This window comes from Xyrauchen texanus, chromosome 44 (assembly GCF_025860055.1).
Source record: "Xyrauchen texanus isolate HMW12.3.18 chromosome 44, RBS_HiC_50CHRs, whole genome shotgun sequence".
Lineage (NCBI taxonomy): Eukaryota > Metazoa > Chordata > Actinopteri > Cypriniformes > Catostomidae > Xyrauchen > Xyrauchen texanus.
In genome coordinates this window covers 32,149,756-32,175,722 of record NC_068319.1, presented here as the reverse complement: position 1 = coordinate 32,175,722, position 25,967 = coordinate 32,149,756, and the positions used below count along the sequence as shown (strand labels likewise).

Below are 25,967 nucleotides of genomic sequence, written 5' to 3'. Positions count from 1 at the left end.
TAAACAATGATTGCCTGATGAGTTTCTAGAGAAAGTTTGAGTTTTTTTTTTTTTTACCTAATATTGACCGTAAGACATGCGTATTGCATACTGTGGCAACTCAAAAACAAACACAAAGACAATGTTAAGCTTCATTTAACAAACCAAAAGTAATGGCTGCTGGAAATGTGGTCTATCTAAATTTATTAAAATAGTGATGGTGCTGTTTTTTTTACATGAGTAATGTCGTGATTATAATTTGTGATCAGTTGAATGCCACTTAGGTGAATTAAAGTACCAATTTCCTTCAGAAACAGTGAAAACTGCACATTGTTCAAAATGTGTATACATTTAAATCACACTAAATTAGCATGTTAAATCAACAGTCCTACTTTTAATCTGTTAGCTCAATGTAGTTTTAAAGCGCAAAGCCAAACACCCTAAAAAAAATTAAAAAAAAGTCCAAAACAAACTTAGTGATTTCTATTTTTGAGAAAATGCAGGTATATTTGCCCACCTCTCTGCCACTGGGCATGTATCTTGTTCCTGTAGACAGAGTAGCATCGATCTAATGCACTGAGATAACACTGGATAGAGAGCTTGCCGTCCACCACTGGATACTCCGACACCATATCTGGCTTATAAAAATCATATGCATGCTGCATATGTGTCCCACGAAGCCCTGATAAAACACATTTATATTATGTTCTGAAATAAAAAGAGCATATTTAGAGCATAAAAAGCAATCAATTACATTTTGTTTACGTTGTAAAACAGAGTAAATATAACAGGACATAACAGTGTTGATTTGAAACTTTGCATCTCAGTGATAGCAAACCCGGTTTTGTAAGAACTCTCTCTACAAAATGTGGCAAAGGTCACGAAGGCAGGCTGTGTTATCACAGGCCACATACCTCTGTCAAAAGCCAAAGGGGCGTTCGGTCCGACTAACATGGCCACAGCTCCAGCCCCTCCTGTTGGCCTGGCGCTGCCAGTGGCATACACAGCAATATCACCAGTAACTACCAGGGCATAGCGACCTGAGGCATAACATGCAAACAATACAAATTAAAATCGCACCAATATTTTACATCTTTGACCCATTTTTTTTTAATGGATGTGTATGAAGAATGTGGGTAAATCTCACATGTTCAAGTCACCTTTAACCCCAAAATCAAAAATCTGTTTTAATTAAAGGAATAGTTCTCACAAAAATGAAAACGGTGTAAAAATGTACCCACGTTGGTTCAAACAATGTGACTTTTCTTCTGCGAAACACAAAATAATTTATTTTAAAGAATGTTGTGATCTCGGATTTCCATTAAGTTACAGTTAAAACTTATGAAGTTTAAAAAGCACCAAAATACGTCATAAAAGTAGTCCAAATGACTTTGGTCTTCTGAAGTCATACAATCAATTCGAATGATATACAAACCGAACTTTGAGTAATTATTCACTCGTAAATCAAACTCATGTTCATGGAGTCCACATAAAATATGGCGACACATCAATAACATCAAACCTCACTGGTTCGTGTGACATGAGGCAAGGTCACAAGATGTGCAAAAACCAATGAGGTTTGAGGTTTTCAATGTAGCTGACTTACTTGATCCGACAGTGAATAATGACAAAACTTTTGTTCTGCAAAAATGATTCATGCAAAGTGATTGTATGCCTTCCGAAACTAGGTATATGACACGAGTCACATGGACTACTCTTATGCCACATTTTGGAGCTTTTTTTAACTTTAACATGTATCACCATCAATTGCAATTAGATGGAAATCATTAATCTTGACATTTTAATAATAAATATCCTTTTATGTTTTGCAGAAGAAAGTCATATGGGTTTGGAACAGCAAGAGGGTGAGTAGATGAAGGAATTTTCATTTTTGGAGGAACAAATGCATTTTCAATATTTTTTATGCATTACTGTAAAAAGAATTTGGGGGACTGTGCTAATTGTCATGAAAATAATGTCAAATACTGGAATAAATGTAAACCAACATAATGATCCTAAAAACAGGCTTCATTTTCTTTATGCTGAATAGGAATTATTTTTTATTTTGCGGGTGAAATGCGACCCAAACATGTTCTTGACAGGTTTTGTGATGTCTCTTACATTTTGGAAACAAATCGATTCAGATTCCTAAGCGAGCCATGGCTGAGAAACCTACCGTCCCAAGAGCTGGACTCCACCCAGTTAACAGCATTGAAGAGAGCTGCTGTTCCTCCGTAGCATGCGTTAGTGGTGTCCACTCCCTCCACGTCAGTGTTGCCCGACTCCTCAAACAGCTGCATCAGGACAGTCTTTACGGACTTTGACTTATCAATGATGGTCTCGGTTCCCACCTCCAGTCTCCCAACGCTGTCGTACGACAGGCTGCTTCTCTCCATTAACCTCTCCACGACTGTCAGGCACAGAGAGTTAATGTCCTCGCGATCCGAGCAGAAGCCCATCCGTGCCTGCCCCAGCCCAATGGTGTATTTACCAGCTCCCACTCCATCAAACTCCTCCAGCTCTGATTGGTCCACATACTGAGAGGGCACGTACACCTCCATCGCAATGATTCCCACATCTTTAGGCCATGTGGCTTCGCAACTTGTAGGGAGTGATCCAGGCATTCTGAGTGGACTGAAATGAACATACAATTCTTCATCTTGAAAACAAAAGTCTAAAATGGTCTAAATCATCTTGAGCTGACATTTGCCAAAGTGAAGTACAGCTAGATTATTACTCAATTTCACTGGAGTAACCTACCTGAGGTTCAGTGTCTTGTTCAAAGGTACATTAGGGAGTTAATAAAACATCCTTTTGATGAATTTAACAACTTACATTTCAGTCTGTTCATCTTACAAAGTAATAATGTCAAAAAGATCTCTTATTTAAACTGTAAATTATTCATACAACATGGTAGTGGTCCTAAAAATTGGGGCGAGATGTTTTGTGAGATTCACACAAATAGAGCCCGATTTGAATAGTATCAAACATGATTGCAATCCAAATGAGAAGTACTTTGAACAAATCAGAGCCATATAAAGAGAGAGTTGCGACAACTCCATTGACTCCAATGGAACGTTTTTTTTACAGCAATGGGGGCTCGTGGAGCCTCTCAATAGTTCCCCAAGTAGCAGCAAACACCGTAGAGATGCATCAGAACAAACCGTTTTCGACGCACTTTTATAAGGTGAGACGTTTAAAGAATAATATTATCTTATTCTGTATATTATCAGTACATCTAAATAAAAATAACTTGTAAATTAAAACCTTATAGTTGAGTATTACTCATTAAATTAGGAGATAAGGGATGTTATCGGATAACTAACAGATTAGGCAAGGATTGGAGCTGGATAAAGTTAGTAACTGAACACCCTATTAATTGTAAAATCTTTGCAAATACCTCACACATTTTTTTGTTGTTGTAATTTTTATTTATATTTAGATTGCTCCTGCTGACTTGAGCCAACCATTTTTTTCTCCTCTCCATGTCAGTGGGGAAGCCATACATTCAGCACACCTTTCTCTGAGCGATTGGAGCATCCCCATGCAGCACAGCAAACCATGGTGAAGACTATGCAACGACAACATGAAAGAAAGGACACATACAAAATGCTTGGCATGCTATTTAATTTATTAGAAATGTATTCATGAATTGCTGTAAATAGTTATTGCATTTATTTGAATAAAAACACAAAAAAAGTAATATCAGTAATATATTATTACAATTTAAAATAACTGTTTTCTATTTTAATGTATTTTAAAATGTAATTTACTCCTGTGATGCCAAGCTGAATTTTCAGCCTCATTACTTTTGAACGGCAGTTTATATACGAGTATGCTTAAGTTGTTTTAAAGCTGAATATATTGTGTATATGAATAAGTATTGTAAGAATTATACATTAGATATATAATATGTATAATACATAAATAATTATATTACTATATATAGAATTGTAAGAATTGTAAACAATAAGCTTCATTTCACTAAATTTTAAATTTACGTCACTGCTGCTAATATTTAATAGTTCATTGACCCATTGTGCGGTGCGAGCTGGAAATCACCTGTCACCAGCCTGTCTCTGTACTATCTGAAAAGTCATAAATATGACATTAGTTACCATGAGATTACTGAAAACAATGAACATGAGGTAACATAAAAAGGCAACAGAAACCCTAGCCTGAAATAACGGTAAGCGAACACTAATCCTCAAATATTAGCTGATTTGATCTTTAAAAAACAACATCGCTGTAACAACATACTCATGCTATATACATGTCGGTGTGTTACATAAATATATAAAATAAATGCATTTATTGACTACTAATTACCAGAAATCGCAGTTATGTCACTCTACTCTAACAGTTTGGAATGACCGCAAAAGCACTTCCTGGAACTATCTGAAGTCTACGTGAATCACGTGACGATCAAGCATTTAGAACTTCCGTTGTCGCAAATCTCTCTTTATATGGCTCTGGAACAAATGTATCTGAATGCCATCATTTGTGGAAAGAAGTTATTTGCAGCTATTAGGAAGTGAAAAGCCTGTAACCCACAGAAGTTCTGCTCTCCTCTAATGAGATTAACCCTTTACTGGGTAAAGGACATGACCTTTAACCTACATGCATACGGTTTACCTTGTTCCAACGGACTTGTAAACAGACTTGACCACTTCATGTAAAAAACAACAACACTATTGTGTTTGCTCGTCTAATATGTTGAATAATCTCGTTTAAAAGAGCTACTGACTAATAAACTGATGCTAATGCATTTCACAAGCATGCGATTTAGAATCAAACTTTAAATCAGTTTTAAGACACCGGCTTGTATGTTAAACAGCTAACTTGTCTTTCGGTCTTTATTTTAGCTGACTTAGACTACTAAATACCGAAGTACTAAGTAATGTTTTTGTCTTTAATGACTGCTGTTGTAATAGTTTTAGTCACGTGCAGTTAAAGACAACATCCAATCTATTATAAAATACATTACTTAAATACGCGATTATTTGCCTACAGTAAAGCGAATAGATTATAATGGAAATGTTCTAGTTTGTCGCATCGCTAGTGGAAACAGCCTTCAGTGCTTACCGTTAGTCATCTTAGCATTTATTTTTATTTTTTTGCAAATTAGAAACTAGTCATTACAAGAATAAAGTTTATATACATGTGTATTCTGTAAGCCGTGATGACCGCACCTACATGTGACACTAGCAGACTGCTCAAATGACATTCATCACTGCGATATATTTATTCAGATACACGAGATATTCTGCTTACCTTACAATCATATAGTAATTTCTAGACCTGACTGTTAGAAACAGGGACCTGTCCTGTCCGGCGAAGATTTCATAAGGTTTAATGAGTGTGTAGTAGAGCAGTATTAGTGAACGGACCGCCTTCCGTTTACAGAGCTCTGCCAGAGCCTTGCTATCAAGTTGAGCCTAAAATGTTAGCATCTTAGAGCTCCTTGGTTAGTATTGCAAGGCATAAGCGCGGCGGACATTATATGGCCGATGCACGGGCGAGGAGACAAGAGGCCGTTTTTTAATGGATGTCTATGGATTAGATACTTCGGTGAGTGCTCATTAAAGTGCTTTTGTGAGTGAACAGTTCATAACTTAATATACTAACCACTTATCACCTAATCTTCTACAAGTTGTACGCTAAACTATCCTTTTGGAATGAACTATGTGTGGACTTTACCACGTTTGCTGACTTATAAGAGAAAACACTGGCAATTTTGCGATAGGCACGTGACAGTTTACGACTCCTCCCAATCATTTGTATGGTATCCGCAAAAGGTAATTTACTGTCGTAACACGCTAGTTGACCGCAACGCTCTATTCCTAAAGCTGTGTCCCAAATGACACACTATGCACTTAAAAAATATAATATGCACTCAGCCATGTAGAGTTTGGATTTTCAAAGTGCATTATCTTCTCAAATGGGCACTTTGTTTAGTACACGGAAGCGTTCGCATTTCTGCCCCCAATCTGAGGGTTGTCCCCCCCCCAAAATATCATTTAAAATATGTGTATTGTAAATAATATAATGATATATTCTTAAAATAATTGTTTAAGAAATAAAATAATACAAATGCAAATGGGGCAACAACAAAAAAAAACCTTCAAAATTTGCTCTTGAGAATTGTTATGTTTATTGTGGCCCCCCCCCCCCCCAACATTTTGATGAAATTTTTGCCCGTCGCCGTTTAACAGCTGACGGAAGTGACATTTCAAACCCAAGCGTAGTGTTGCCACTAGCTATCCACTCTCAGTTTAACACTTATATCTCAATAATATACATATTCACACAGAATTGTATAATGGTAAAGCATTTAACTCACTTTTGTAAGGTGATATCTTCACCGAAGTTTCGCTAGTTGCCATATTCTCAATTGTTTTTCCAGATCACCATCTCTGCCGGTAACTCCCCATGTACGGTAAGCCACGTGCGCCAAGTGCAAGAAGTGTCCGACATTCCACACTCTGTTTTGAAAAGGTGCATCATCCGGGTACTCATAGTGCACTTATTTTTGTTGCATTTACAGTAAACATACTACTTGCACTACAAAGTAACGTAACATAGTGTAGAAGTGTGCGGTTTGGGCCGCACCTTATGGCTCTATCCAACTTTTCCCTGAACGCTTAAGTGTTCCACAATTCGGCTGTTTTCAATTTCCGGTCTCAAGTGTTTTCATTCGCATCGGCGTATATTCTTAGCGGGTAATGTGATGTATGTTTAAGGTATTATATTTGTAAAAAACAAAACAAAAAACAACATGCTGATACTTAGTCAAGATGACCTATATATATATATATATATAAAACAGTGTGTATGACATGAAACAATGGTCTGAGGTTAGTAAAGTTGATATCATTAAGTTGTTATTACAGCCAACAACTGCACAAGTTGAGCCTGAAATGTATTTTTACTCCAGTAACACTTAAATAGTTTTTGTCCTCTGGATCGCTCGTTTTGGCAGTTTTAACTTGGTGCCTCGAAACCAGAAATACAAAACGGGCAATTAGAATCATAACGCAGTTCTCTGGCCCTGCGTCTCAATTCACACACATCTACGACAGTACTAAACACGTGTATTTCAGTAGGTAAAAACGTAGTACACATCATAAAATTGCATTGATGCATACTGATATCTTTATACAGATTAAAATTCTTAAAATGAATTAAATTATTTTAAATGTAAATAACAACAATAATAAATATAGCTGCAAGCAGCAATGCGGATTCCTCCTCAAAATGGCAAATAATTTAAAATTGATCAGTAGAGGGTTGGGGTTAAACCCTCTCAATGGATGAATCCAAAAAACACGTATTTCTGTCTGAATCCTAAACGAAACATTTTCAGTGTACAGGAAAATCCATCATACCGGACCTTATGGATCCTTGAGGCTTTTTTGGTCCCAATGAGAAATGAGGCATGTACACCAAGTTTCAGAAGAATTGGTTAAATGGCGTGGAAATGGTATCTGAAATGAGGAATGTACATTAAGTTTCAGACAAATTTGACAAATTGGATGAAAATGCCATCAGTTTGAAAATTGGACATTTGGGCGTAGTCTGTAGCACCCCCTAAGGGTGAATGTGGGCCATTCTTGATTTGTGGGTTCCTGTTGGCCTGTAGTATCAAAGTAGCAATTTAGAACATTTTTGAACAGAAAATGAGACTTTTGGGCGTGGTCTGTAGCGCCCCCTAAAGGGTGAATGTGGGCCATTCTTGGTTTGTGGGTTCCTGTTGGCCTGTAGTATCAATGTACCAAATTAGAAAATTTTTGACCAGAAAATGAGAATTTTTGCATTTCCTGTAGCGCCCCCTATTGGCGAATGTGGTCCATTCTTGGTTTGTGGGTTCCTGTTGGCCTGTACTATCAATGTACCAAATTAGAAAATTTTTGACCAGAAAATGGGAATTTTGGCGTGGCCTGTAGCGCCCCCTAGGGGTGAATGTTGGCCATTCTTGGTTTGTGGGTTCCTGTTGGCCTGTAGTATCAATGTACCAAATTAGCATTCATTTTATGCATTGTAAAAATAAGTGAATGTTAAAGGGATATTTGATCATTTCCTCACCCTCATGCAGTCCCAGATGTGTATGACTTTCTTCTGCAGAAATTGAATGAAGATGTTTAGAAGAATATCTCAGCTCTGTTGGTCCTTTCAATGTAAGTAAATGAGAAGTGGTGAGAAACAGATCAATAATTAAGTCATTTTTTACTATAAATCTCCACTTTCACTTTCATAAGCGCTCTTCTCTCTTAAGAGTTCTTTTTCTGTTTTTTTTTTTTTGTGATTTACATAAGCATATCACCCCTCCTGAGCAGGGTGGACAATTTATAGTAAAAAAAAAATAAATAAAAAATACTCTATATACTACATATATTGATCTTTTTCACACCCACACCTATAATATCCCTTCTGAAAGTATGGATTAAACCACTGGAGTGTTATGGGTTACTTTTTATGTTGCATTTATGTGATTTTTGTTGATGTGAGTTCTGATCACCATTCAAGTGCATTGAAAGCACCAACAGGGCTGAGAAAGAAAGAAATACACATCTGGGATAGAAAGAGGGTGAGTAAATGATGAGAGAAATATCTATTTGTGGTAAACTAATTTTATTTGAAAGACTATCTAGGCACATAATAACAATGCATAGCTGTACAAGCTCACACTTTAAATGGTAAGTGCTTTGATTTTTAAATCATTAAAATAGCAACAGATCCAGTGAAAATGGATCCAGTGATTATTTTTACATTTTACATGCCATTCAATGTCTCTCTTACGTGGCATTCTACCACGTAAGAGAGAAATAAAAAAAAACTTAAAATAATACCATTTGTACTTTTCAATGATTTGGGATGTCAATGCTCAGGGCGAAGGCTAAATTGTTACTGTCTCTTTAAGAGGGTTTTATCGCATGTTACGATATTCAAGGCACAGTTCAGTTTAATCTTTTGAGAACTGAGAAGTATCATTATTTTCGTTCTGTGCAATGCTTGTTGCATCTGTATTCATTTCAGAGATTATGGGTGTGAGGTGATAAAATACAGACTGCGTGAATGGTTGATTTTGTTCACTTGAATTTTGTGACGTGTTTCAGAAAGATTATCGCGAAGACAGAGACTGAGCACCCTGTTTATTTTCTTTATTTTACAAAAGCACAAGGTTTTGTTGTTATTTTAAGTGTACACAAATTAAAGTACGACTTTCATAGTTTGTGATGATGTATTAAATGTATCAGTATGGGCACAAATAACGCAGTATTTTGTTTAAGTTGTTTCCGCTGTTTCGAGAGAAAAATATAGCAGGACGTCACCTGGAATAATGCCAGAATTTAATATAATTATACCAGATTTCTTTCTCAACTGTTTGTTCACTTGAGACATAACAGACTCCCCAATATATCATGTAGCCTATTTTTACATTTTTTTGTATGAAATTGTCCGTTCAGACGCAAGCAGCAGCGAAAGCGAAGTCTCATCGGCGTGCAAACATTGTATACAACCGACAAACCTTCGTGAAGACATATGTTTCATGTATGTGTTACAGGTTTAGCGATTATTTTTCTGAAACACGTCATAAAAACTAAGACGGAGACTGCACACCCGGTTTATTTTCTTTATTTTACAAAAGCACAAGGTTTTGTTGTTATTGTAAGTGTATTGTAAAAGTACAACTTTCATATTTTGTGACGATGTATTAAATGTATATGTATGGGCAACAATAACGCAGTATTTTGTTTAAGCTGTTAACGCTGTTTCGATAGAGAAAAATCTAACAGGACACCACTAGCGGCATCAATGTTGATCACTGCAATAATTAATAATTAAATATATTGATACCCGATTTCTTTATCAACTGTTTGTTCACTTCAGATATAGCAGACACCCCAATATATCGTGAATGAAATTGTCCGTTCAAACGCAAGAAGGGAACTCTCATCGGCGTGCGTGAGTTAGACGCGACGCGGCTCGCTCGCTGTGTCACACAAACAGCTCGCAAACATTTATTTGAGTTGTTTTGCCTTTGTTGAGTTGAATAGTGTAAAATCGCTTGAATGTTCAAACTGGAACGCATTAAAACTTGACATATCTTCGTCCAGACGCAAAATGTCTTTTGGCTTCTAAGTCTGGAGCTCCACCCACTAGGAGACAGAAATGCTGCATTAGGGAGTTTAATCAGGAGAGCTACATGTGGTAGACAGAGTTACTCCAGTAGAGGGAGCCTCTTTGCTCAGCCAATGTAAGTGAATGGGATTTTACATGTAGACCGTATTTATCCAGTAGAGCGGGCACTTTTGCTCAGCCATTGTAAATCAATGGGATTTTTTACATTTTTGATCATCATTTGTGTGTACATTTACATAAACACCCCCATTTCAGCCATTTTGTATTGTATTCATTTTTGCTAAAAAAAAACGTTTGGAAAGACATCCATTCTACACATGTGTACCAAATTCCAAGTCAATTGGAGCTAAGGTCCAGGAGAAGAAGAGTTTTGTAGGTTTTCCAAAATTTTCACTGTACAGGAAAATCCATAATGGCAGAAGTTATGGGTCCTTGAGGCTTTTTTGTTCCCCATGAGGAATGAGGCATGTACACCAAGTTTCAGAAGATTTGGACAAATGGCGTGGAAATGGTATCACTTTGAAAATATATTTTTTGGGCATGGCCTGTAGCGCCACCTATGTGCGAATGTTGACCATTCTTGGTTTGGGGGTACCCGTTGGCATGGAGTATCAATGTGCCAATTTAGAAAACTTTTGACCAGTGACTTTTTGATATATTGGGGCTCAAGGAGAATAATAATAATAATAATAATAATAATAATAATACTGACAAATACAATAGATTCCCTCCTATGGAGGAATCTAATAATAATAATAAAACCGTCAAATACAATAGATTCCCTCCTTACGGAGGAATCTAATAATAATAATAATAATAATAATAATAATAATACTGTCAAATACAATAGATTCCCTCCTTACGGAGGAATCTAATAATACCTTTTCAGGTCGTTGCAATTAATGAAACATATATATTTTTTAAATTATTATTTTCTCCCCTCCTGGTGGCGTAGTGACTTGCCGCAATCCGGGTGGCAGAGGACGAATCTCAGTTGCCTCTGTGTCTGAGACCGTCAATCCACAAATCTGATCACGTGGCTTGTTGAGCACGTTATGGCATGTGGAGGCTTCACGCTATTCTCCATGGCATCCACGCACAACTCACCACGCGCCCCACCGAGAGCGAGAACCACATTATAGCGACCATGAGGAGGTTACCCCATGTGAGACTATCCTCCCTAGCAACCTGGCCAATTTGGTTGCTTAGGAGACCTGACTGGAGTCACTCAGCACACCCTGGATTCAAACTCGCGACTCCAGGGGTGGTAGTCAGCGTCTTTAGGATTTCTATTATTATTATGAATGTTTACCTTACTCTTAGAAAGTGAGAGTAAACTAAAGGATCAAGTTTCTTGAGTAGGTTACAGCAACAGCTTTCAGTTGCACATCCATATTAACAAGTAAGTGTATCTTTTACACAATTTAAGTCCAGTAAATTTAGATTAATACAGAGTTTAGGCTTTCATATTAGATTTAAATACATAGCAGGTCACAGACTCGGTGAAGTGAACATTGTTTCACTTTAATAGTTGTTAGACATGGTTAGTTTCTTCACATTCATTCAAGTTTTATACTATTTTTATTTTCCCAAGACAACTGAAATATGGCAAGTAATCCCACTGTGTAATTCATATTTTGATATTACATTACATTTATTTTACCTAGCATTAAATATATTGTTGAAACCCCTGTTAGATTTCACTTACCTGTTCAACTGAGTTCAGTTAGGTGATAGTCTCTTGTCACTAAATGACTCGGCTGCTGAACGGTATTAAATACTATTTATACATTGCCAGAGGACTATACCTGTGCAATGTGCGCTCCTGTTTCTTGAGCTCGTTTCACACGGCCAATCAGCACACAGATAAAGTTCTGAAGGTTATTTTCGTCCCGCCTCTTTGACATTCTCAGCTAATCAGTGGTTCAGAGAGGAGGGCCGATAAAAGAGCAGCTCATGGTGGTTCAATGGTGTGAGTGAATGACGGTATATGGTGAGAGAGCAGCAGCCAATCACAGCACACGTCTGACTTGCTCGCCATTTTTGCGCGAATCGGCAGGGAAGCCTAATGCCGTTTCCATGACTACAGGAGGTTGACTGTTCAAAATACACCGTATCGGAGGATCGCCACATCTCAAGTTCATAGCAGAATGAAATATGTTATTTTCCCAGTTATTTGGTCAAATGGATGACCTTTGGTGATTTATTTAAAACATAATTTTATGGTCTTATTACTAGTTATATGGCTAATGTAGAAACTTTCATTATTAAACTAACAAAAACACAAAGAAAACAGTATTTGTACCATTTAGCCTCACTTGCAAAGGTAAAGCATGCATAGCCCTAGACACAATTTCAAACCAAGTGGTTCATTGCGTAATTAAAACTATATACCTTTTCAGAACTTTTCTTCCATTTTCAGTACTTTAGGAAACGGATACGTTTTAGAAAGGACTCTTCAAAAATATTTCATGCAGAGGGGAAAAATCCTGAAAGATGTGAGAATTTTGATAACCTTCTGGCTACTACAGGAATAACATTAAGTTCTAAAATAAATAAGTTTAGATTTCCTGATAACTTTCAACTTCCTGTACTCTTTTAGGGTCATTTTCAAGAACAAGTGTTTTGTCATTTATCTGCAATACATCATCAGGGGAGTGAGAAAATGACTACAAGAGTGGCAATTATAGTATCTAAACCCATTTATGCCTCGGTTTAATAACAAATATCATTTGCATTAGACACTATTATCTAATCAATGTGACCAGTGCCAAATTAATGTGCTGTCTTGTTTTGTCAAAATTCTGAAGATAAAAACAGCAAGTTCAAAATATGAAATGAGACAAAGGCAAACATAAATAAATAAATAAAAAACCCCCAGAGAAAGTCATTTTTCAGTTTTATTTGCCCAAAAGACCAAAATAGGTAGATTTCATTAAACAATGCTTCAAATGGTGTAGAAACCTAATAATTGAAACATTTTGACAAAAGCTATGCAAGGTTAAAAGATACCGCTTAAGCCCATTTGATTTTCATTTGCTGAACCCAGAGATTTATCTGCACAATAAAAGGTGCTATTATAAGTTAGCCCTGGAGATCTTTGAGAAAAAACAATGAGATAAAAAATTTTTTTAATAAAAGAATATATTTATATATATATATAATTATTTGTATATATTGAGAAAGTGAACTTTGGTAGAAGAAAAATGCTATAGGACACCTGAGGTAGAAAAGACTAGAATAAAACCGCAATTGACGATCTTTACATAAAAAAAGTACCACCAAGTGACAAGAAACAGCATCATTTCAAACAAGTGAGTTCAGCCTATATCCAAAAGCGCATGAAATAAAAAGTGGCAGAGAATAAAAATATATAGTGGCCAACAAGCTAGATGAGACAATGAAAACTAAACAGAAATGACAGGTGTGACAAACTCAAGTAATACTGATTAGATATGATGAATTTGCCCAAAATAAATCCTTTCCAATATATAAAAAGACAAAGAGTGCATAACTTTAAAGCTTTTATAAACACATTGAGTAAAAAAAACAAAAACAAAAAAACACCCAATGCACAAAAAAAAAAATATGTTTTTAAGAAAAGTGTGGTTTAAAAAACATGTATGCAGGAGTCAAGTAAAATACATTTAGCTACCAAAATTCATATTTACATTTTAACTCAAGCATGTATTCCACTTAAAATAGTAGGATTTACATTAAATAACTATTTCTAAAAATATTCTTGAAATTATCATGTTTCAAACTCCTTTTTCGAACGAAGATTCATTCGAAGGGAGAACAAATAAATTTATCAAACATTTCATTTTTAAACGGCCTGAATTTTCAGACAAAAATTTACCTAAAAACAACAACACTCAGAGCTAAAGTTCATTCACCTGACATGGTTTTAGAAAACGGGAAAATTATTAGGAGCAATAGCTAAAAATGATCCCTCCACTGAAATGCTTAACAGCATGTTTACCGATGAGCCACAACATTAAAACCACCTGCCTAATATTGTGTAGGTCCCCCTCGTGCCACCAAAACAGCGCCAACCTGCATCTCAGAATAACATTCAGAGATGATATTCTTCAGCACAATTGTACAGAGTGGTTATCTGAGTTACTGTAGACTTTATCAGTTCAAACCAGTCTGACCATTCTCTGTTGACCTCTCTCATCAACTAGAATTGCCGCTTACCGGATGATTTTTGGCACCATTCTGAGTAAATTCTAGAGACTGTTACGTGTGAAAATCCCAGAAATACTCAAATCAGCTCATCAGGCACCAACAATCATCCATGTGATTATCTAATCCGCCAATCGTGTGGCAGCAGTGCATAACATCAAGCAGATACGGGTCAGGAGCTTCAGTTAAAGTTCACATCAACCATCTGAAAAATTGATCTCAGTGATTTGGAGCGTGGCATGATTGTTGGTGCCAGACAGGCTGGTTTGAGTATTTCTGGGATTTTCACACACAACAGTCTCTAGAATTTACTCCGAATGGTGCTTAAAACAACAATCATCCAGTGAGCGGCAGTTCTTGTTGATGAGAGAGGTCAACAAGAATGGTCAGACATGTTTGAACTGATAAAAGTCTACAGTAACTCAGATAACCACTCTGTACAATTGTGCTGAAGAATATCATCTCTGAATGTTATTCTGAGATGCAGGTTGGCGCTGTTTTTGTGGCATGAGAGGGACCTACACAATATTAGGCAGGTGGTTTTAATGTTGTGGCTGATCGGTGTACAGTTGTAATAGAGTAAATAAAACCTGGAGGACAACTAGACATCCTCAGGTCACTGAACCTTTCAAACATTTAAGGAAGAATAACAGTTTTGAAACAAATCATTTACAAAAAGTCAGTCAGATTTGCACGAAAGTGAAAAGAACAGCACCAATATAATAGCTAATCTGTAAATAAAAGCTGAACAGGAAATGAAATGTCAACTTCAACTGAATCAGGAGTCAACATCCAAAATAATTAAATAAGTGAATCACAACATGTAAATTGAAAAGCAGCGAACAAAGTTGGAGATCAGAAATAGTGTTCCAGTGAGACTTTCAAACGTGTAAAACAAAACTCACACACGTCAGTCTAAAATTGGGCGATAGCTCTAAACCAGTCCACAATAACATTCAGATAACTAAAACATGTAAAAGCATACATTTAAATGCATATGATCTCCATTTAGAAATGAAAGCCAAAACGGCATCATAAGAATTCACATTCAGCATTATGCTAGTTCAACTAGCAAAGTTTGGCCTTTCTCCAAAACATTCATGACTGCATGAAAATTAAGTGTTAAATGTGATGAATTTAAAGGAATATTCCAGGTCCTGTACAAGTTGAGTTCAATCAATAGCATTTGTGGCATACTGTTGATTAACACAAAAAAATATTTTGACTCCTCCCTCTAAAAAAAAAAAAAAAAAAGCAAAAATGAATGTTTCAATGAGACACTTACAATGGGACAATTTCTTTGAGGGTTTTAGGGCAAAAATGTGAAGCTTATAATTTTATAAGCTGTTAAGACTTGTGTATTATTTGAGCTGTTAAGTTGTTTAAATCATAATTTTACAGCCGTTTTAGAGTTTACACCTTCACATTGTCATGGAAAAGAAGTTGTAAAATTGGTTAGAACTTTACACAGAAAAAGTTAATAAGTGATTTTCTCTGTAGCTACACTTTTGAAAAGTATTTTAATGTTGGCGGATCGGTCCCTTTCATATCCATTGTAAGTACCTCACTGTAACCCAGATTTATTGATTCTTTTTTTAAGGAGGGACTAGTTGAAATTATTTTTTTGTGGTAATCATCATTATACCACAAAACAAAATCACTGTCCAAAGAGCTTAACTCGAATTGAACCCTGAATATTCCTTTAACAAATACGCCATTAAACTCCCTTACTGCTTCTAGAATGTTCCTTCAACTGCTCCAGGAACCAGAAACTGGACTATACACTACGGAACAGAGAACCTTAAGGAAAAGTAAACCCAAAATAAGATTTCTGCCATTATTTCCTCAAAAATACAAACACAATAATGTTTTTGGAGAATCGTTACGAAGCTCTTTTCCATACAACAGTTCATACTGACACATCTGTCCAATTCTTCTGAAGTCATAGGGTAAGTCATTACTCACTGATAACCTTGCCCTCTGCTGAAGCTTACCTATCCGGCGTCATTGATGCCAAAACAACATTGGTAATGTTTAATAACTGAACGATGCGAATATGGGCAAGACGTGCCAGAGGACTAGATGGCCCTGCGTAATGATTCTTCCGAAATTTCTACTTTTGTGTTCCATAGAAAAGAAATACTAGCATATGGGTTAGGAACAATATGAGGGTTAGTAAATGATGACAGAATTGTCATTTTTGGCTAAACAATTCCTTTCACCAATGAGCCACTAAACCCACTCGTTGTTCTTCTAAAAACGTTCTTTGCCCATTTTAACTGACCAAAACAGCTGGATCCCTCTAAGAATAAAGATGCCCTGATTTACACACCATTCTGGTAGGAAAATTCATTTGCAAGCCACTTTGGATAAAAATGTGAGCTAAATGCATAAATGAATGAAGAGATCTAACAAAACAGAGTGCAGTGCACAGAAACATCACTTTTATAGAGACACTCTTATTCCTGCAGCCTTGTGCAGAGGATACAGTATTGAGGGGCCAGTTGAATGTAACTGAACTAGCACATAAGATGACAGCAGTATGAGGTACAGGCCAGACGTGGCCCTCAGTAGTATGACGTCTTGGCATCTGCAGACAGATTCTACCAGTTGTGGCGGAAGATGGGGTGCTTCAGCAGCTCTCGGGAGGGCGGCCGGTTGGAGGGCTGAAGCTCGAGGCAGCGCAGGGTGACGTCCCGCAGTCCGGGTGACAGGTGAAGGGGGATAGTGGGTGCTGTGGTAGCACTGGCAATCTGGGTGAGCAGACAGTGATTAGAAAGTTGAGTTAGTTGCATGAGGTACTCCGTAAACGGTCAATACTGAACCAAACAACATAAAAGGCAAAATTATGCAAACTGGTTTTGGGGATTAGTTAACTAAACTTAACAATGCTACTAACTAAATGTTTCAGTAAGATGAGAGAAGTTCAACTATTTTCACAACAGTGTATTTTTTCCATTAACAAGCTTAATTTTCCAATGATTTGTCCTATTATATATATTGTGAGCGCAGCAATGGAGCAATCAAGGAGTGGGTGTAATTAACTGAGCTTGCCTAAACCATCCCCTCTCTCTCTTACAGTGCTGGTAAACCAAATAATTTAAAGGTGTCATGACATGAGGAATCACATTTTCCTTTATCTTTTGCCATATAAGAGGTTATTATACTTTAAAACATATAAAAACAAACCAAGCTGCAAAACGGCTCATTTCGAATTTGACACTTGACGTCACAAGGACTAAATACATCAGCATATGAATGCCTCTTCAGCAAAACAGCGATGCATATTTGTCATTGCACCTTTGGCGCTGCCCACTGGTGCTCAGTCAGTCACACAGGTGAAGAGGAGAGAGATGGGCCTGCCATGTAACATTCATCCAAAGTGGACTTTCACAAGACACCTTCATGTGCCTATCTGGATTTACATGTTTTTCAACATAAACGTGCACAGCTTTGACAATTATAATACATCTCACAGCACTTTTAAAAGACGCATTGCGTTTCATTCAGCTGCGCTGTCTTGCTGTTTTGAAGGCGTCCTGGACCATTCTGCACCCATCTGGGCTATTTTTAATTGTTGTTCTTTTGTTAACATGGATGTTGTAACATAATTTAGATGGAAAGGAGGCAGCGAGAACTGGCTTGACAATATAAATAATAGTTTTAATGATCAACTTAAAGACACAAAAACACACAAGATGGACATGTCCGTAAACTATCTCTCTCTCCCGCACAATCCTCCGCAGTCGGCATTTATCTCTCTCTGAGGCTTGATTAGCCTGATAAGGGACCGGGTGTGTAGAATCACGACACAGATGTCTTTGTATTGATGCATTTCCACACAACACCACCAATGTGCGCTCCTTTTAAGAGCGGTACAAGCACAACTTTTAAAAACCCACTCTTTCTGCTGCTGCCATCGACGGGAAGAAAAACATGCAAGATGTGAAATGTGAAGACCAGCATCTCTGCTTTGGCCTGTTGAAGCACACAACATCCCCGTGGACTGTATTATGTTTGTATTCAGAACATTTTATCGTGAATTGTATGTTTTCAGCTCATATTATTAGCGTGGAACTGTTATTGAAGTTAAAACACTATTGGACTGCAAATCCGTAAGTAAACGGATTCATAAATGTCATGACAGTATGGTGCTGCTTGAGTTAACAGTTTAATATATTCTGATGAAATGTGTTGGTATATACAGTGAGGAAAATAAGTATTTGAACACCCTGCTATTTTGCAAGTTCTCCCACTTGGAAATCATGGAGGGGTCTGAAATTGTCATCATAGGTGCATGTCCACTGTGAGAGACATAATCTAAAAAAAAATCCAGAAATCACAATGTATGATTTTTTAACTATTTATTTGTATGATACAGCTGCAAATAAGTATTTGAACACCTGAGAAAATCAATGTTAATATTTGGTACAGTAGCCTTTGTTTGCAATTACAGAGGTCAAACGTTTCCTGTAGTTTTTCACCAGGTTTGCACACACTGCAGGAGGGATTTTGGCCCACTCCTCCACACAGATCTTCTCTAGATCAGTCAGGTTTCTGGGCTGTCAGCTGAGAAACACGGAGTTTGAGCTCCCTCCAAAGATTCTCTATTGGGTTTAGGTCTGGAGACTGGCTAGGCCACGCCAGAACCTTGAAATGATTCTTACAGAGCCACTCCTTGGTTATCCTGGCTGTGTGCTTCGGGTCATTGTCATGTTGGAAGACCCAGCCTCGACCCATCTTCAATGCTCTAACTGAGGGAAGGAGGTTGTTCCCCAAAATCTCGCAATACATGGCCCCGGTCATCCTCTCCTTAATACAGTGCAGTCAGCCCTGTCCCATGTGCAGAAAAACACCCCCAAAGCATGATGCTACCACCCCCATGCTTCACAGTAGGGATGGTGTTCTTGGGATGGTACTCATCATTCTTCTTCCTCCAAACACGGTTAGTGGAATTATGACCAAAAAGTTCTATTTTGGTCTCATCTGACCACATGACTTTCTCCCAGGACTCCTCTGGATCATCCAAATGGTCATTGGCAAACTTAAGACGGGCCTTGACATGTGCTGGTTTAAGCAGGGGAACCTTCCGTGCCATGCATGATTTCAAACCATGACGTCTTAGTGTATTACCAACAGTAACCTTGGAAGCGGTGGTCCCAGCTCTTTTCAGGTCATTGACCAGCTCCTCCCGTGTAGTTCTGGGCTGATTTCTCACCTTTCTTAGGATCATTGAGACCCCACGAGGTGAGATCTTGCATGGAGCCCCAGTCCGAGGGAGATTGACAGTCATGTTTAGCTTCTTCCATTTTCTAATGATTGCTCCAACAGTGGATCTTTTTTCACCAAGCTGCTTGGCAATTTCCCGTAGCCCTTTCCAGCCTTGTGGAGGTGTACAATTTTGTCTCTAGTGTCTTTGGACAGCTCTTTGGTCTTGGCCATGTTAGTAGTTGGATTCTTACTGATTGTATGGGGTGGACAGGTGTCTTTATGCAGCTAACGACCTCAAACAGGTGCATCTAATTTAGGATAATAAATGGAGTGGAGGTGGACATTTTAAAGGCAGACTAACAGGTCTTTGAGGGTCAGAATTCTAGCTGATAGACAGGTGTTCAAATACTTATTTGCAGCTGTATCATACAAATAAATAGTTAAAAAATCATACATTGTGATTTCTGGATTTTTTTTTTTAGATTATGTCTCTCACAGTGGACATGCACCTACGATGACAATTTCAGACCCCTGCATGATTTCCAAGTGGGAGAACTTGCAAAATAGCAGGGTGTTCAAATACTTATTTTCCTCACTGTATGTGTAGGTTATATGTAAATCCTGAAATGTCATTTTATAAAAGGCTGTGGTGTTGGTGTGTTTATTTTCTTCAGATTGCGTTTCAAAAATGGCTCCATCCACCTTTTTCCCCAAACACGGAAGTGTTCAACGATTCAACTGTTTTCAATTTTCAGTCTCCAGTGTTTTCACTCGCATCGGTGTATATTCTTAGTGGGTAATGTAATGTTTCAGGTATTACACTTGTAATATTATCAGTGGACCTCAGGGAAGATAATAAAATGATATACATGTATATGTTTACACCACTCCACAGATTTGTATATTCGCAAACTAGAGTTTTGGCAAGTCATTTAGGACATCATCTTTGTGCATGACAAGAGTAATTTTTCCAACAATTGTTTACAGACAGATTGTTTCACTTTAATTGACTATATCACAATTCCAGTGGGTTAACTGTGCTTTTAAGCAGCTTGGAAAATTCCATAAAATGATGTCAAGCCTTTAGGCAATGAGCCAATTAGCTTCTGATAGGCTAATTGGTTCCCTGGAGTCAATTGGAGATGTACCTGTGGATGTATTTTAAGGTCTACCATTAATCAAACTCAGTGTCTCTTTGCTTGACATCATGGGATAATAATAATAAAAATAAAAAAAATAAATCAGCCAAGTCTGGTTCATCCTTGTGGAGCAATTTCCTACAGCTATAGGTCCCATGCAGCCATCATACCCACTCAGGAAGGAGACATATTCTATCTCCTAGAGATTAAAGTAGTTTGGTGCAAAAAGTGCAAAGCAATCCCAGAACAACAGCAAAGGACCCTGTGAAGATGCAGGAGGAAACAGGTAGATAAGTATCTATATCTACAGTAAAATGAATCCTATATCGATATGGCTGCTTAGCAAGGAAACACCATCCCAACCAAGAAGGTTGGGGGTGGCAGCATCATGTTTAAAATAAAGTAGTGATCCTAACTGACCTAAGACAGGGAATGTTTTCAATGATTAAATGTCAAGAATTGTGAAAAACTGAGTTTAAATGTATTTGGCTAAGGTGTATGTAAACTTCTGGTTTCAACTGTATGTTCTTAGATGTTGAAGCTTGCAGATGTTTGTTTTTTTTTATATGCAGGGATGCAAACTCATGAACGGTGAAAAATATAAGTCATAACGTGTTTCAGATGTTTTTAAGTGTTTAAGCTTAAAGTGTTAGTGCGCTACCTACATTTCAGATCTGTAAATTGTGATTTAGTGCTTTTTGCCACCAAGTGGAATAAAATAAGACTTTTCAAAGTGAGGTAGAGTGAACAGAATCAGAATTACATGTTTACAAAGTTATAATCAAGTGTATAAATGCATACAATATTATTTATGAATAATTGGTCTTTTTTTATTATTATTAGACCATTTGTTTGCAATTAGTCCACAGTATGTGTGAATGGTGAGCTTTTAAAACTGATTGAAATTTTTTTGTTAGCAGCCCAAAAATGCAACAAAGTTTAACAGGTTAAGAGTAGTTTTTTCCCTACTTGGATCTGTTGCAAAATTTACAAAAAAATTATATAATTATTTCTCAAAATGATCTTGAAATTGTGATTTATGCACTCATCTTATCTCGTCTGGACTCCTGTAACTCCCTGTATGTCATCTTGCCTCAATCCACTATCACTTTTGCAAATTGCGGTGCCCATATTGTAAATGGGGAAAAAGAAAAGATCACATTTCTCCTGTACTAGCCTCCTTACATTGGGTTCCAATTAAATTTAGAGTCGATTTTAAGATTCTGCACTTTGCATACAAGGCCCTGGATAGATTGGGACCAGAATACATCTGTGATCTTCTCCATCCTTACTCTGTCTCCAGGTCACTTAAATCATGTACCGGTAATCATGTAATCTGTCCCCAGTTCACATTGCAAGTCAAAGGGTGACCGGGCCTTTTCTGTAACTGCCCTGAAGATCTACAACAGTCTATGTATTCACATCAGTGCCTCCCCATTGCAAGCCAAGTTTAAAACAAGCTTAAAGGCCTATTTTTATTCTCCAGCTTTTGATAGTTTCAAGTTCTTTTTCCTTTTTAGACTCATAGTCAAATTAGTTATGCCTCTTTGAAATGTTTTCATCTATTTTAAAGTGTTTTAATTTATTATAAATATATTATAATATATTATTTTATTTTATTATTATTCTACTCTTGTCAGTAGCTTGTAGTGCAGCTAATTAGTTTTTAAAAAAATAGCTTAACTACAGTTTATCTACTTAAGTTATGAGTAGCATGGGAAGCTATAGTTTCAAAATAGCTTCCCAAACACTGGTTTATGGCTGCCTAGCACTGTCACAGCTTGTTGCATAAATACAGAATTCAACTAGTGTACAATAACATTGTAACAGGTGTGCGCATATATGGGCTTTTACAAGTGTTTTTATACATACCTCAACATTTGTTTTATATTCTTTTATCGTCCTTAACTCAAGTGTTTAACTCATGTTTTTACACTGATGCCAGACTTAGTATACACAATGAGTCAAAACATTATGACCTAATATGCTGTTGGTCCTCCGTGTACCACCAAAACAGCGCCGACCTGGCACGGCATGGACTCTACAAGACCCCTGAAGGTGTCCTGTGGTATCTGGCACCAAGAGATTAACAGCAATTATTCAAGTTATTTGTATACAAGTAATATACGTTATATTATATATAATAATATATAATATAACGTATAAGTAAGTTGCGAGGTAAAGCCGCCATGGATTGTTGGTCCAGCACATCCAACAGATGCTCAATCAGATTGAGATCTAGGGAATTTTGAGGCCAGGGCAACACCTTTAATCCATTATTCTGCTGAAAGAGGCCATTGCCATCAGGGAATAACATTGCCATGAAGAGGTGTACCTGGTCTGCCTTGATGTTTGGCAGGTGGCAAGTGTCAAATTGATGTCCATATGAATGGCCGGACCCAGGGTTTCCCAGCAGAACATTGCCCAGCGCATCACACTCCCTCCACCGGCTTATCGTCTTCCAACAGTGCATACTGGTGCAATCACTTCCCCAGGTAAAACACATACATGGCCACCCATGTGATATAAAAGAAAACGGGACTCATCAGACCAGGCGACCTTCTTCCGTTGCTCCAAGGTCCAGTTCTGAGGCTCACACGCCCATTTTAGGCACATTCGATGGTGGATAGGGGTCATCTCTCAGATCGGTCTGCAGCTACACAGCCAAATACGCAGCAGGGTGCAATGCAATGCGTGTTGTGACAGATCCCTCTTGTAACCATCATTCAAATGTTCTGTGACTTGTGCCACAGTAGACCTTCTGTTGGTTCGGACCAGACAGGACAGCCTTTGTTGCCCTCGCGCATTGACGAGCCTTTGCCACACAACACCCTGTTTGTGGTTTGTCCCTCCTTGGACCACTGTCGGTAGGTACTCACCACTGCTGACCGGGAGCACCCCACAAGCCTTGCCATTTCAGTTGTCATTCCATAACAATTTGGCCCTTGCCAAAGTCACTCAGGTCTTTACTCCTGCCCATTCCACACGTTGACTTAAACTGATTGTTCGCTTACCATCTAATCTACTCCGACCTTGACACGAGGCCTTGTTAGGAGATAATCAGTGTTATTCGCTTCACCTGTGAGTGGTCATATTTTGGCTCATCAGTGTACATTTGTTATGAATAATCTTTTGTTTTTTTACCAAGATCCAAAAACAACTCTCATTTGTAAACTATTTAATTCATCCAAAAACAGAAATTAATACATTGCTACATGCATTATATAATATTATTCGATTTTAAATATATATATAGCAAAAACAACAATACTGTGATACATACACTTACTGTGATTACTGTAACATAACAGCCACTCCTAACACGCCTATCCTCACCTTAAATATAAGTGCCAGGTGGTTGGAGTGTTTCTCAGCATTCCATGGAGGTTTAGCACAGGACATCTCTATAATAGCACAACCCACACTCCAAACATCACAGCTGCGCCCATACTGCTGACCTCTCAACACCTGCACAAACACATGACACATACATGACACCTGTTATTAATAAATAAATTCAAGGGGCCTGGGTAGCTCAGTGAGTATTGACACTGACTACGTGGAGTCGTGAGTTCGAATCCAGGGTGTGCTGAGTGACTCCAGCCAGGTCTCCTAAGCAACCAAATTGGCCCAGTTGCTAGGGAGTATAGTCACATGTGGTAACCTCCTCGTGGTTGCAATTAGGAGTTCTTGCTCTCAGTGGGGCGTGTGGCAAGTTGTGCGTGGATCGCGGAGAACAGCATGAGCCTCCACATGCTGTGAGTCTCCGCGTTCTCATGCACAACGAGCCACGTGATAAGGTGTTCAGATTGACTGTCTCAGAAGCTGAGGCAACTGAGACATGTCCTCCACCACCTGGATTGAGGTGAGTAACCATGCCACCATGAGGACCTACTAAGTACTGGGAAATGGGCATTCCAAATTGGGAGAAAAATGGGATAAAAAAAATAAATAAAAATCAATCACTAAATCCAAACATCTGTAGCAAAACGGTGTGTAAAATGTTTTTTAAATAAATTTATTTTTGGCTCTGAGCAAAGAATAACTTTGAAGTGAGTGTATCAGAGTATGTAGTGCGATTAATTATATTAACAAAATAACGCAATTAATCATGCTCCCAGACCTGTGCGTACCTTCTGCAATAAGGCATTGTTATGGTAGTGATGGACTGTTCAAAGGTATGACATTAAACAAACAATATATTGATTCCTAAATCCCATTTTCTGTAATGTCTATTCAATGCTTTTGTCTGTCATAATGTAATATCTTTGAATTATCTTTTTTTTTTTTTCAAAGAAATTATTAATACATGTGATTAACTGGATTAAAGCTGCACTGATTTGTTTTGGTTACAATAAACAAAAGTTAATTGAGTGAGCATATAAAAACAATCCAGGTTCAAACCCATGTCCTTGTTTTACCCCGATTCACTACAGTAAGCCTACAATAATTATTTTTATTTTGAGGGAATTTAAGCTGTTGAATTAACTGCGTTCATGATTCACGTCAGAGCGTTTGAAAAGCTTCCAGATAAAAATGTCTCATTCTGCGTTTAGTGATAGTCAAGACTTGACTTGCTTCTGTGGTAATTAAAATGTGCCTTACAAGTCCCATCAGGGCTTGTTTTTTTTTTTTACATCATACAGTGCCAAGACCTCCTTTCTCCCTCATTTTATCACCGACAGGGAAGCGCTGTCATAGATTCTTTTATTTACTGAGATAACAACCTCTGTAAACCATCATTGGAGAGTTTTACGACAGTACCGCCCATAGAATAACGTGGGCCAATAGGTCCACCGTGTTATACTATTTTATGCTAAGCTTGTAGGCTCTACTTGGAAGAAAGGCTCTGGCACCTTGTATATATTTGAAGTGTGTGCCAGTGTACGGACTCCAGGCGGACAAATTATAAAGGCTCCACCCTTCACACAAGTGTTTATGCCGTATTAGCAGTAAATGCATTAATCGCTTAAGAAAAATTTACGTGTTAAACTAATTAATTGCATATGTTAAAGCATTATTTCTGACAACTCTAGTTTTTAGATTTTATTTGCTTTGCTAATTCGGTTGTGTTGTGCTCTTCTTGGCACAACAAACAACCCCAACTGCCCAACTTGAATTGCCCCTTAACAACAGTGATTTGTAACCTGTCAGCAACTGTGGCAATGGTTCAAACCAGTTTTATATCTATTCGTTTATAAGCTTTTATTACTCTGGATTCATTTAAATAATCCGTATCTCTAAGATCAGTAACCTCCGTCTCATGCATTCTCAACTCTAAAGTATGTGTATGACGCAGCAGTGGCT

The 25,967-nt window shown here is 37.6% G+C and overlaps 2 protein-coding genes across 6 annotated transcripts in view; both read right to left on the bottom strand.

The window, feature by feature from the left end:
* The window catches only part of LOC127636987 (hydroxymethylglutaryl-CoA synthase, cytoplasmic-like), a 35,040-nt gene extending 23,062 nt beyond the window's left edge, over window positions 1–11,978 (bottom strand). The window contains exons 1-6 of one of the 5 annotated variants that reach the window (XM_052117814.1): window positions 11,831–11,938; window positions 8,065–8,148; window positions 6,323–6,464; window positions 2,156–2,613; window positions 894–1,019; window positions 497–661 (exon numbers count right to left, since the gene is read on the bottom strand). In XM_052117814.1, the coding sequence (XP_051973774.1) occupies window positions 497–661; window positions 894–1,019; window positions 2,156–2,603 (739 nt within the window). In that variant the 5' untranslated portion in view covers window positions 2,604–2,613; window positions 6,323–6,464; window positions 8,065–8,148; window positions 11,831–11,938. Of the gene's footprint in view, window positions 1–496; window positions 662–893; window positions 1,020–2,155; window positions 2,614–5,253; window positions 5,404–6,322; window positions 6,465–7,372; window positions 7,978–8,064; window positions 8,149–11,830 lie in introns of those variants that run through there. The other 4 variants (XM_052117812.1, XM_052117811.1, XM_052117813.1 and 1 more) reach the window with 4 other exon arrangements.
* Window positions 11,979–16,910: 4,932 nt separating this feature from the next.
* LOC127636985 (mitogen-activated protein kinase kinase kinase 1-like) overlaps window positions 16,911–25,967 on the bottom strand; it is a 110,718-nt gene continuing 101,661 nt past the window's right edge. Inside the window, exons 19-20 of the mRNA XM_052117804.1 lie at window positions 23,997–24,128; window positions 16,911–17,063 (exon numbers count right to left, since the gene is read on the bottom strand). Coding sequence (XP_051973764.1) covers window positions 16,914–17,063; window positions 23,997–24,128 — 282 coding nt within the window. The 3' untranslated portion in view covers window positions 16,911–16,913. The remainder of the gene's footprint in view (window positions 17,064–23,996; window positions 24,129–25,967) is intronic.